Source organism: Cephus cinctus, unplaced genomic scaffold, assembly GCF_000341935.2.
Source record: "Cephus cinctus unplaced genomic scaffold, Ccin1 Ccin1_scaffold0101, whole genome shotgun sequence".
NCBI lineage: Eukaryota > Metazoa > Arthropoda > Insecta > Hymenoptera > Cephidae > Cephus > Cephus cinctus.
Genome location: NW_014332838.1, coordinates 636,111 through 649,505, shown reverse-complemented (window position 1 = coordinate 649,505; position 13,395 = coordinate 636,111). Strand labels below are relative to the sequence as shown.

The window sequence follows — 13,395 nt, the reverse complement described above, 5'->3', positions numbered from 1 at the left end:
AAGGGAGCTCAACGAATTTATTATTGATAAGAGCTTTTACGAATTGCGTATAATAATGTTTACCTGAAAAATCGATATATGATTCAACAAGAAACTTTGGATTTAGTTTAGCTAATAAGAGTCAAAGTTTTTTTTGGTTTATATTAGAATTGATCAGTTTGATTATGTATGATTTGCTAATGGAGTAAAACGTACAATTAACATATTAATATTTTTCCGCAAACTGTTCCATCCTGTTTATATATGTTGTCCGATTTTGAAAGCAGCCTATTGATTTTTCTCATAAAGCGAATCCTAATAATACACCACCCGATATATACATTCGCATAAAGGTTAAGGGGCAATTTAATTTTGAACGCAATCCTGTCATTATCGCCTCCGTCTAGTGACTTAATCTAAGATACGTATGGTAACGGTTAGTATATTTTACTGGAACCTTGACAATCTTTTTTATGTAAAATTTTCAAATTTTTTTTTTTAAGAACTGTTCAACTAATAATAAATAACAACAAAGATTTATCTATTGATGGATGCCATAATTTTATTAGTGTACATAATTTATGTGCAAAACGAGTAACGCGTGATTGTTACAGCTTCAATAAATTTGTGTACATGACTATACGATTCTATACAATTTATGCGCATACCTTAACCACAGTGGAAGTAACCGTTATGCTTTGTTTTTCCTCACGAAACTTCCTCGACGTTCGATACTCGTAAATTCGACATTGTTGTCAGTGTGAAATTTCACCTTACGTTAACAATGGATCATCCATCTATCCATTGAATGGCTATTGGTACTTGGCGATTTTATATTTTTTTTTGGAATTTTTCTGACACTCCTAATTTTTAATTTACAGTCGGAGCCATGACGAGCTTAATTCAGTAAGGGGCCAACTGCGGGTCCTTGATACGAGTAGCCGAAGAAGGACGTGAATTCTATCAAGATGGGGGAAATTTTGGGTTCGGCGAGTTTCCTTCACCTTGGCGACATCGTCAGCCTCTACGCCGAGGGAAATGTCTCTGGATTTCTCTCGACCTTGGGGTAAACATTGCATCGATCAATAATTGATTAATTACGTTTAGCAACGTCTCAATCTAGAAACGAAAGCCTTTTTTGTTTTAACAAGGATCAATTTTACTTACATCGCTATACCCCGTGTCGAAATAATCTTCGTTCCAATCAACAATTCCGGGAACGTCGCTCGATCACACTGATATACAATAAATATTCGTAAGAATGAAGCTCAGTGGAAAATTCCTTGAAAAAAACTAAGCGATCGTCTTCTTGCGAAAATAAATACGTGAATAACCATACACTCTCGACAAATGCCTCGGATACGTGAGTAAACGTATAGAATAGGATGCGAACGAAGTAAATTCCAAAACACGGCATTATTACCGTCTCGAATGGATATTCTATTAACAGAGCTATTTCTACGTATTTACTTACTTAAATTTCACGTTAATCAAGTACGTATACAATTACATAAGGTGGCGTGTATTAATAGCATTATATTTGACAAGCATCCTATTTCCCATTTTAACAATGCATATACAAACACCGTCTGTAATCGCCAGCCAATCCCGAGGTCGACTGATGAAAATTCAGCAATTATCATCGCTGAAATTCTACACTCACTTATCCCACACGAGAGTGACTATCTGTCGCCAGCGTTAACCGGATGTCAGTACGAAGCTGAAAGTTAATTTAACGTCGATATAGCCCCTTGGCGTTAGCTTCACGAAATCAATAACGCTCCGAGGATCCGTATGGAATACCGAACGGATCGACCGTGAAGCTTTCGAGCCTACCTCAACACCTTCAGCTTGGTTCGTTCAATAGAGTAAAGACGTATGGCTAGTCCATTCACGCGTGTACGTTTACCTACGGCGACCTCAGATGCTTATCGACACGCGACATTCACACGTTACTTACATCTTCGGCTCAAGGTTTTCTCACCTGGAGACACGACGGCCTCGTGTATAACTTGGCTACGAATTGTCACGTACTCGTCACGCTAGTTTTTAATGACATTTTTTTTTTCAAAAATTATTAACAACGATCCTGCCTCTCAATGTCTTATAACAACGATCGTCGAGAGATTGTCATAGATATATACATAGTCACTGTATTTGCTGTTAATTACTGTCTGACTACACATCTGAATAATCGTAGGTAATGATCCTCACGTTGAACTTCGCTATAAGACAGGTACCGGAGGTGTCTGATATTAGAATACATATAACGGGTGACCACGTGGATCAGAGATGAAATTGAGTGAAAAATATTCGTATCCCACGCTCGTAGATTCTCACAGCGCTTCCTTCTCTGCCTTTTTTTTTTGTATCAGAATTCGAACAACTTTTTACTTGTTTCTATCTCGCGCGCAGATGTAACGTGCCGCTCGTCTATTCAGTCGCTCGGCGACAGCTGTATTTGCTCTTGGCGTCTTATGCACCACTAAGAGACCAGTCCTGCGAGACGTATATACAAGGGAGGCACGGATATGTGACGGGTGTAAAATAATTGCCGCTTCTCGTTACCGGTTTCTATGATAAAAGTAGGTTGCATCAATTTCCTAGAGCTCACGGCAAATAACTCAACGCGGCCAGACCCGCATGGAGCTCTGACGTATTTTTACAGCGCCGCCTTATGCCTCGTTACGGTATGCACCCATGGACTTATTATGTAGGCCCCGATAGCGAAGAGCAAGGCGGATAATTTATAAGGTGCTCCCTTTACGATACACCCTGTTAATCAACGCGTGTTACCTCAGCATCTGAAAGGGTATCACTATGTAGGGGAGACTCTGGCAAGTTTAACGCGAATTGTCGTGCTCTGATGGACTGGTCCAGCGGTTAAGAAGGCGGTGATCTGTTTATAAATCTCAGGGTTTCAGGGTTATAATTAATTCCATCTTATCGATTCGAATTTATCTTATATGTACGTATACTATGGTTGCTGTGATATTTCGACGACGATTATATCTTCCATTAGTCGACTCCCTGCGTTTTGCCTGCATTGTTCCGGTAACACGTTACAACAGCCGAGACACGTTATTTACTTTGTTTTAAGATTTTATGGCCGGTATTATTACGACGACGTGCTCGTTACGTTCGTAATACGATGACGCAATGAAGACTGCATAGACGGCTTTATGGCGCGCGAGCTGGGTTAACTTCAACGTAATATAATAACAGGGTTGATACACGCGTAAGGTACGAGCATTAGATTACGACGAAGCTTGTTTCGTGCAATTGTCCATAGTAATGAGGGAGGAACGTTAGCGCGCGTTCGTATGGTCGCAAGTACGACTGGTATTCAATGAAGAAAGCTTTGATTATCGCGGTACGGTGACTCTTGCAGAAACAGCCAAATTCGTTGTGTACACATATATATGTACGAGCTATTTCTACTTTTCAACCGGGTTCTATTAGCATATACCGGTACATAAGAGGTTCTATTCAATTTGCATATAGTACACGAGGAACATCCAATTGGATAATCACGGTGGAAGTAATGGACACTTTTTTTTTTAAATTCAAGGCGATACATACGATTAATGTATTTCGGTTTTTATCTTGATTTAATAATCATGACTTTACGCCTGCCAACCGCCACCGTCATATTTCGTATACGGTATGCATTTGTAATCCAAATTTTAATAATAAGAAATTGCCTGTATTTATTATACTTATTTATTACGTTCTCACGGTTTCGCAATATTATTATTATTTCGAACGTTTACTCCTACCAGTTTCCGTATATACAATCTTTTCACGCGTCTCTCAGGCCGCGTAGATGTCGACAAATTTCGGGATAACTCAAGTCAAAGGGGAAACGTCTTGACAAGACTTTCTTTCGGTCTGAACTATTAATGGAGCACTCCACGTCTTACTGCCTTTGTATATTGCTTTTCGACGCGAAAATAGGTCGGACACGCTTTGCCTACCAAGACGGCATTCAAGAGCGTGAATGGGAGCTCTCCTCAGATAAGACCACTTCGGGCTATTTAGATGCTGCGCTTTTTTTTTCTGTTTCCTTAATCGACGCGTGTTAACGCGAGCGACGAGCATTGGTATTCGTATACAGAAGCAGTTCAACTGTTTTATTCAATTTCCCAGCTATTCAGTCACGTGAGGAAGAAAGTTCGCGTTTTGAAATTTGCGTCCGGCGCGCGCGAATAAATTCATAAGTAAATAAACAGATATTCTCGTTGCCTCTTCGGCATTATTTTGTTTCACGATAGCGAAGGAATCTCGGCTGATTTTCTATTTACTTGTTCCGTCACAGTAGCAGCTGCGAGCTTCACTGGTAATTTTTTTTATTGGTTCCTTCCGAATACGTCAAACGGGTCAGGTACACTTTGTATACTGAAACCACAGCCGTGGATGTGAATGGGACTTCGGATAAGGCTACTTGGCCGGCGATTACCGCAGCCCATATGGTACCTTTTTCTTTTTTTACTTCGTATGACGAAGTACACAAACAATCGCGACGGACTCGCTATATGCATACGATTTCATATAGAGTTCGAATTTCACGTTGGCTTCGAGACGATTCGAAAGGTATTTCGGGAATTATTATTTATACATCCGCCATGTGGCGCTGCTCCACATTCGCGAAACGTTGTAATTTCCTTTGCCGATGTCAGATTTCTTTTTATGCATAAAGCACGGCATGTAAATTGTTGCCGTTATTGTTTGCATACGAGCATCATATCCAACGCGTATGCAATACGTATGCGTATTTATTGCGTATAATGAATATTATTATGCCTGGGCGACAAATCCATTTATTAGCATTTCCCGTGCCCGATCGGGGAAGAGGAGGTACACGCTCGGATTATTTCCTTCCGCTCTATTTCCGGCATCTTGTACGTATGACAATTTTCCAAGGGCTCCTTTCTCGTTATAAATCAGTTGCCGTCGGTGGTGCGAGAGACGCTCTAGAAATAACGTATCGGTTTTTCTTTGCATCACTCCTGCCTCCCTTTTCGCGTCTCCCTTCTATTTATCTAGCCGCCACGATCAACTCGTAAATTCAATATACTCCAAACTCGACTGTCGCTACGCTGGACGTTATTCGGTTGGCGTATCGGTTCGACGCTAATTTAAACGGTACGAGAATTCCGTCGTCGACGGGTCTTATTGTTCTATCCAAGGTAGAACAATTGCATTGTCTCTACGTGGGTTACTTTGTAGGCTCGTGTGCGGCGCCTTTTGTTATCAGAGTATAGGATTCGGACGGACGCGCTAATGGCGTAATTCGTACAGGCCCTGATGAAAGCTCCGAGCGAGCAGTTCGCTAATTAGCACGGCTTGTACTAGTTGCGAGTTATGGAGGGTACGAAGCTCTTGCTATCACTTGGTTGATATTGTTTTAGAGTTGCAGCGAATATTGGTAATTTTTGTTTTTTATTGCTTGTTGCGTGAAACAGATACGACGTTGGGAAAGAATGTTTCTGTGATACTGTAAGCGTTTGGTATTGCGAAGAATTCATAGCGGATATATGATATATGTATAGTATATGTATATCGATAGAAAGGGGACAGTTGAGATTAGTTTTTAAATGATTTTTTTTTGTTGTAAAAAATTGAAAAAAAAGTGACCGAATTTCGTTATTTTTCATCTTTTTTCATGCGACTTGTTTGTGATGTATTGATTTTGGAAAATTTAAATTTTAACTCTCGAGCTTCTTCACGGTCTTTACTATGACACCCTTTGTCAACCTTCGACTTCGCTAAGCAGCTTAGGACTAATGGCTGAAAGTCTAAAGTTAATTCTATTATCGAATCAGGTGAAGCTAATTTTCTCTAGTTACCAGTCGACAAATCATAACCGCGTTGATCTTATAGTGACGTTTAACCATTGAAAAACCTTGTGTCTACATGGGCTAGCATCGTTTGTGAGAACTGGTTAAATATGAAACTAACGTGGAACAACGGGTCGATGCTATAGAGACTGTTCGCCGTGCAGGCCGGTATACAGGATGTCCCAATCTGCAGGAGAATATCGTATTATTCAAATCATTCCTTCCGGTTAATCGAGCCATGGTGCGAGCGTAGGAAAAGCGTAGAGCGTTCTTGTCACTCGTGCAGTTTCGAATAAGGTTTACGAATCATTCGCATGAAATATATACATTTATATACATATATGATGATTGCAAGTACTCCAAAGAATAATTTATTTTTCAATCGTCGAACAATTGTTTCATTACCAATAGCTGATTCAAGTAAGGAATGAAGAAAAACCTCCAATGCATTCTTTCGTATCTTTCAGATTTTTTGCGCACATGGGATGAACTCTTACTTATCCGTAATTCGGAATAAAATTTTATTAATGCAAAACTTCGTTTTCATTAATATACCACCTTGACTTACTTATAGCCGATTAGATGCGTGAGACTCGACAGTCCTCGTTCATTAACCTGTCGTCAGAGTCAAGTATACTCATATGGTGCATAGAGACCTGTCAATTTTTTTTTTTTTCACAATTCACGGCGAAACGATGAACGAACATATTTCACGGAGCAGGGCGTCGCGACGCCTGCGCCACGTGTTTGAAAAACGTCTCACATTCGCGAATACTGACAACGGATCTACGCAAATTTTTAATATGCGGACGTTTTTTTTTATACGAATCCAAAAATAAATAGGTTTGCCCTTACAATTTGGTAGGCATGCACATCACATATTTATCGATAGAGAGTTCAGAGTCTGTAGTACAGCAATCTTCAGAGAATAGGTTTAAAAAAAGTTTTATTGTTCGTAACGTATGTGAGAAATTTTCATATGTTGTTTCACGTTCAGATTAAAATATCTTTGTAATTTTATCTCATCTGGAATGTTTTTTCGAATCCCACTGAGATTATATAGTACATGTTTAAAGCTGTCACCTTACTGGAACCGTTGGTTGGTTTAGAGGAAAGAGAGGGTTCTTAAAAATTTGGAAAGCGAGAATAGCTCCAGGACCGTCGAGATAATACAAATATTATTATTGTCCGAAAGCCAAAGGATGTTGCGATCCTCCACGCTTTCTATATTTAGTTGACGAAACGGATAACGCGTTTCCATACGCTCTTAGAGAGCCCCGGGCAAAACATGGCCTGCCCTAATATCGATCCATATACGTATCACCTGTACCATATTTAGCAGAAGCTTACTAAATCGGGTACACAGACGACAAAAGGCGCCGAATGCTCGATGGCGTAATCAGCCCCTTATACGTATCGGGGCGCTATTAAAGTAATCGCTTGTTGTCGGAGTAGTTGCAACGGGACTGAAGACCTATTCAAAAATAACGTGAACCGGTTCAATTTGCTGCTCTTTTCTTAATCATTGTGGTAACCACCGCTCTGATATTTCCCAAGAATTGTATTGTACGTGATTTTGTTTTGTTATTGCATATGGTTCTTCCGTTGAAGAGACGTGACGGGGCTAGACCCTTTGACCTACTTCATTTTTTGGTCGCAAGATCTCCGAGACCTTTGCTTATTTGGACCGGTGGATTTTTAACGACACTACTGACGCAACTGGTCTGTTACTTACGAGGAAAGAATGTAACGAATAAACAAATAAATCTTCCAGACGCCTCTGAAGTTTCGTCTTTTGTTAATTAATGTGACGAATGATTGAGGTTTATGTTAAAAAGAAAAACTTGTCTTTCATGTAAACGTCCGATACAGAAATTTCCTTGATACCGTATCACGTTGTTTTACCTTTTGTAATTTTGTTTATGAATATACGTCAATCGAGCATTTATTTTAGTCGCGAAGAACAATGAGAGGTACGGTTTGGCTAAGTTACTTTTTTTTTTCACAGATTGGTGGACGACAGGTGTGTCGTATGTCCCGAGGCTGGCGATCTCACCAATCCTCCTAAAAAATTTCGAGGTAATTGCTAGAATAATGCTTTCACACAGAGTTAATTGAACTAACGGGACGTCGGTGTTCCGTTTTGAATGTTTCTCCATGCCCGAGGGGTCAAACGGTAACAATAGGAATTTTCCATGTTTCATTGAAAAATTGTGGATATCTTCGAAAAGCCCAATCAGCTATGGTCTAATCAACTAATTGTAAGCTCTATGGTATGATAGTTTTGGAGATCATAGAGAAATAAAAATATTAATCAGTTCATTTATCGTGCGTGAATTCCTGACTGAGATTTTCACCTGAAGTCAAATTGATTTTCGAAAGTCTATGAGTAAATTTATCGAAATGAAGATTTTTATCTTTAATTCTCTTGATGGCTTTGCGCTCGCAGCATCACTTGACTGATTCTTGATGAATTAATTAACTGGTCATTGTAGATACCTGTTTTGGGCTCTCTACTTCAGTTTTAACGTATAAGGGCTCATTTATTTATTTTTTAGACTGTCTCTTCAAAATATGTCCCATGAATCGATATTCCGCACAGAAGCAATTTTGGAAAGCAGCCAAGCAGAGCGGAAGCTCCAGTACCGATGCAGTGTTGCTAAAAAGACTCCACGTAAGTCACAATTATCATAGTGTTTCTTCAATTTCACTCACGAGAGTCTACAAGAGTCGTTGCTCCCTGAGCTCGCGGGTTAGAGGATGCTTGAGAGAGATTTCCATAGCACAGCTTCAGTTTCCGTGGTTGAAAAAACAAAATAGTGGAACGTCTTGAGATTGACGAGTGCCGTTATTTCCACGTTTCCAAGAAAGCTTTGGAGAATGTCGTTTCACTGCGTATTTATAGCATGTCATCCGCTTTGAGTTTCAAAGTAATTTCCGTGGGGATATTACCATGTTCCGTGTTGTAACATTTATGAGAGACGAGAGGGAGATACCGAGAGAATGGATTTTGATGTCGAAATACTCACTAGATGATATCATAGTAATATTCAATGAGGGTATAAAAACTATCTCGTCTTCGGATTTTTTTTTCTTTCTCCTTCATATTATCTCAATTCGTAACGCGTGTTTATACAATTGGGAATGATTTCGCGCGTGGTTGAATTTTTTATCCGCGACCTTCGTCATTCAAGATACAGAAGAGATGAGTAAATTAGTAACACGACTTGTAAGGTATACGGTCACTCAAGAATTTGCATAGTAATAGCCTTTTGGTTCGATCGACAATTCGTCACGTCTGTTTCCGAAGGACAGTGGCGAAATAAAAAAAAATAATTAAAAAGACGCTACGAAATTGATAACTATTTGGGATTTTTGCAGCACGCAGCCGAAATCGAAAAAAAACAAAATGATACCGAGAACAAGAAACTCCTTGGCACAGTGGTTTCCTATGGAAATGTTGTTCAGGTAGGTGGTGATTTCAATGAATTTTCTCGAAATAGACTACACAGGAGCTGGTGTATTTTTAGTAGACACAAATATCTCGGTTTAGTTATAAAACCCCGACGGCTATCCATAAATTATGGTTGTCGCTTCGAAATGTGTCGTGAACATCACTTAACCATTTAATTAGCAAGTTGAACTGATACAACTATCTATTATTATAAAGTACACGAAAGTCAGGTCTAGGACTTATTTCCTTGGAGATATCGCAGCTTGCTTAGAATAATCAATGCTGGCGACTTGAAAAACATTTATGAAAATTAAATGTATCGTGGTCACCGTAGCGCAATTAAATGTTATTATTTGTGAAAGCAGTTGAGCCATTTTGGTACTTTGATGGTGAATTTCAATAAGGAATAAGAATCGTACCTTCCTTGGCTGTTATATACATAAACATTTTGATGCAGACTTGTATACAGAATTAACTGGTTAATATTCAAAAGATGCTTAATTAAAGCAGAATGCATATGTATAAATATATTTCAGACAGTGGTATACAACTGGATTAAGAATATTTTAATACCAATCGAGTATGCAAACACTGAGTCTAAATTTACTCCTTTGACAATACTGCACTTCTTTTGATAATAATTTTCTGATATCTTTGCCCTTTGTATGCTCCAGCTGCTACATCTTAAATCGAATAAATTCTTAACCGTGAACAAGAGGCTGCCAGCTCTGCTCGAGAAGAATGCCATGAGGGTGTACTTGGACGCTAATGGGAATGAGGGCTCCTGGCTCTACATAATGCCGTTTTACAAATTGCGAAGCGACGGCGATAGCGTTGTCGTCGGTGACAAGGTCATCATGGAGCCGGTGAACGCAGGACGGCAAGGATTACACGTGGCAGCGAATTACGAGCTTAGCGATAATCCTGGTTGCAAGGAGGTCAACGTGGTGAACTCTTCGACCTCGTGGAAAGTCACTCTGTTCATGGAGCATCGAGAAAATCAGGAAGAGATTCTCAAGGGTGGCGACGTGGTCCGACTCTTTCATGCTGAACAGGAGAAGTTCCTGACGATGGATGAATACAAGAAAAAGCAACACGTATTTCTTAGGACCACTGGTAGACAAAGTGCAACTGCTGCTACTAGTAGTAAAGCTCTATGGGAGGTCGAGGTCAGTTAGAATTACTTACTTAAGTTCAGTGCTATGAATTGCAACTTAAGTTTATATGTACTCATCAGCACATTCTTTAGTCTAAGAAGAGTGGAAAAGTGAGGATGCTGCGTATTGACTTGACATCTCATGCTTTTTCCAGGTTGTCCAACACGATCCCTGCAGAGGAGGGGCAGGTCACTGGAATTCGTTGTTTAGGTTTAAGCATTTGGCCACAGGACAATATCTGGCTGCTGAAATAGACACGGATGAGCCACGTGAAATGATAAAAGGCAAGCGCGGTAAGGCATGAGGAATGATTAATGACTAATTAATTAGACACACAACCACAAGCCATGAATTTGAGGTGACTCCATTTAAAAATTTTGTGAAAAATTATCGTAACCTCATTGTTTTTGTGTATAATCAAAATATCCTGAGGATCGGTACACCTTGCATGTTTATGTGTACTACTATTCTCGCAACTATTCTCTTGTAATTATAATGTATTAATTTTATTATATTAATTACATTCTACCAAGAAAAATTATTATTATTTGTTCTATCACAAACATACATCTTACATACATCTTACATACATCTTATAATTCATTTCGATCAATACTTTGTATCTTATTGATATAACGATATGCATGCTATGTTATACTGTGATAAAATGATCTACTGTCTCTTAATCACACGAGGCATTCAATGTAAACTGCTATTGCATCTCTTAAATGTGTATGTCACAGGTTTCCCAAAATATCAATGTGTCTACATAATTATTTGTTCTGTCAACAGAGCCAGCAGGACCCGTGTATAGATTAGTATCCGTTCCACACAGCAACGAAATTAGTTCCTTGTTCGAACTGGATCCTACAACATTGACAAGAGGCGACAGTTTAGTGCCACAGTCATCTTTCGTAAGACTGCATCACATATGTACAAATACATGGGTTCACTCAACGAGTGTACCAATTGACAAGGATGACGAAAAACCTGTCATGTCCAAGGTACTATCGATTGACATTAAGAAGTAATTATCATAATATGTATACATTAATAAAATGTGTTAATTTCTTAAGGTCGGTTGTGCCATTAGTAAAGAGGATAAGGAAGCTTTCGCACTGCGATCTGTGTCTCCTGTGGAGGTTCGCGATCTCGATTTTGCCAACGATGCTTGTAAAGTTTTGGCAGCGATAAGCGGCAAGCTGGAGAAGGGAACAATATCACATAACGAGAGGCGAGCTGTCACTAGTTTGTTACAAGACATAGTGTTCTTCATAGCAGGTCTGGAGAACGAGCAGAACAAATCCGAAGCGCTGGAATTGATTGTTACCAATGCCGTTAGAGATAGACAGAAGTTACTCCGTGAACAATATATTTTGGGCCAGTTATTTAAAATACTTCAGGTAAAAAAAAATGATCTGGTGCATAGTATCAAATTAATTGACGCGGCGCTTATCTATTCATAGTGTATATTTTAGGCACCATTCTTAGAATCTGCCAAAGGCGAGGGACCATTTCTTAGGATAGAGGAACTCAACGATCCAAGGCACGCACCATACAAATATATGTTTCGTTTGTGTTATCGTATACTTAGGTTGTCACAACAAGACTATAGGAAAAATCAGGTAATAATAATATGGTAACATCCACAAAATACATCTTATTCATTTTTGATTTGCTAAATGATATCTTTATTTAATTTTCACAGGAATATATAGCTAAACATTTTGCGTTTATGCAAAAGCAAATTGGCTATGATATTTTGGCAGAGGATACCATCACTGCGCTTTTACACAATAACAGAAAATTGTTGGAGAAACATATTACGGCTGCGGAGATCGAGACGTTCGTTGGTCTTGTGAGGAAGAATATGCATAATTGGGAATCGAGGTTTTTGGATTATCTGTCAGATTTGTGCATTTCTAATAAGAAAGCGATTGCCGTTACTCAAGAGTTGATCTGCAAGAGTGTGCTTAGTGAGAAGAACAAAGATATTCTGATAGATACTAGGTGAGGCTCTTGTAAAAGGTACCAAAAAAACAAGTTACAGTTATCAATTATAAATTTGCCATCAGGATAATGAACACTCACGTTGAGGTAGAGGACATTGACGAAAGAGAGGACGAAGAATCTTCAATAACAATCATAGAAGAACTCGAGGTTTTGTTAGTGTGGAACGATGGAACAGTGGGTATCAAATTAGTTAATTGAACAAACCGTATAACTTTCTTTAACAATTAAAAACACATCACGAACTGGAATATTTAATTTACAGAAATCCATGTCACTCAGTGAATTATCTAAGGGTGCCAAACTTGGCAATGTGGAAGATGCTGCGATTCTTGATTACTACAGGCATCAATTGAATCTGTTTAGTAACATGTGTCTGAATAGACAATACTTGGCACTCAACAATTTGTCACCTCACTTAGATATTGATTTGATTCTCAAGTAAGTTCTACTCAGTCCATCAATATTAAGCCATTGTTCTAACTATTACTTTTTTTCAGATGTATGTCAGATGAAACAGTACCATACGAACTACGAGCATCATTTTGTCGTTTGATGCTGCATCTCCACGTGGATAGAGATCCTCAAGAACCTGTGACACCTGTCAAATATGCACGGCTTTGGTCTGAGATTCCTTCGAAAATGAGCATCAATGAGTGAGTGATATTAATGTATAATAATACGGCTCTTCTTTTTGAATGTTATTAATTACTCTTAATGCTTCATTCGAACTTTAACGTTGCTCGTTATTAGCTATGACACGAACAAAATGCCGGATCAAACCAAAGAAGCTGTTAGGGCAAGATTTAGTTCAACCATTATATTCGTTGAAGATTATCTCTGTAACGTCGTAGCGAAGATGTGGTCCTTTGCTGATCAGGAACAAAATAAACTCACTTTTGAAGTAAGTCTCGGTGCACACATTTCAATTGGTTTCGCTTAGGCTTTCAATGGG

At 39.0% G+C, this 13,395-nt stretch overlaps 1 protein-coding gene across 22 annotated transcripts in view; it reads left to right on the top strand.

Moving 5' to 3' along the window:
- Positions 1 to 13,395, top strand: part of LOC107274736 (inositol 1,4,5-trisphosphate receptor) — a 37,436-nt gene that overhangs the window by 9,468 nt on the left and 14,573 nt on the right. For 18 of the 22 annotated variants that reach the window (XM_025091880.1, XM_025091882.1, XM_015754182.2 and 15 more), the window contains exons 2-15: positions 861 to 1,045; positions 7,828 to 7,898; positions 8,378 to 8,493; positions 9,201 to 9,287; positions 9,948 to 10,442; positions 10,585 to 10,723; positions 11,223 to 11,434; positions 11,507 to 11,833; positions 11,909 to 12,055; positions 12,139 to 12,440; positions 12,506 to 12,617; positions 12,706 to 12,881; positions 12,941 to 13,096; positions 13,194 to 13,344. In XM_025091880.1, the coding sequence (XP_024947648.1) occupies positions 948 to 1,045; positions 7,828 to 7,898; positions 8,378 to 8,493; positions 9,201 to 9,287; positions 9,948 to 10,442; positions 10,585 to 10,723; positions 11,223 to 11,434; positions 11,507 to 11,833; positions 11,909 to 12,055; positions 12,139 to 12,440; positions 12,506 to 12,617; positions 12,706 to 12,881; positions 12,941 to 13,096; positions 13,194 to 13,344 (2,589 nt within the window). In that variant the 5' untranslated portion in view covers positions 861 to 947. Of the gene's footprint in view, positions 1 to 860; positions 1,046 to 7,827; positions 7,899 to 8,377; positions 8,494 to 9,200; positions 9,288 to 9,947; positions 10,443 to 10,584; positions 10,724 to 11,222; positions 11,435 to 11,506; positions 11,834 to 11,908; positions 12,056 to 12,138; positions 12,441 to 12,505; positions 12,618 to 12,705; positions 12,882 to 12,940; positions 13,097 to 13,193; positions 13,345 to 13,395 lie in introns of those variants that run through there. The other 4 variants (XM_015754181.2, XM_025091884.1, XM_025091886.1 and 1 more) reach the window with 4 other exon arrangements.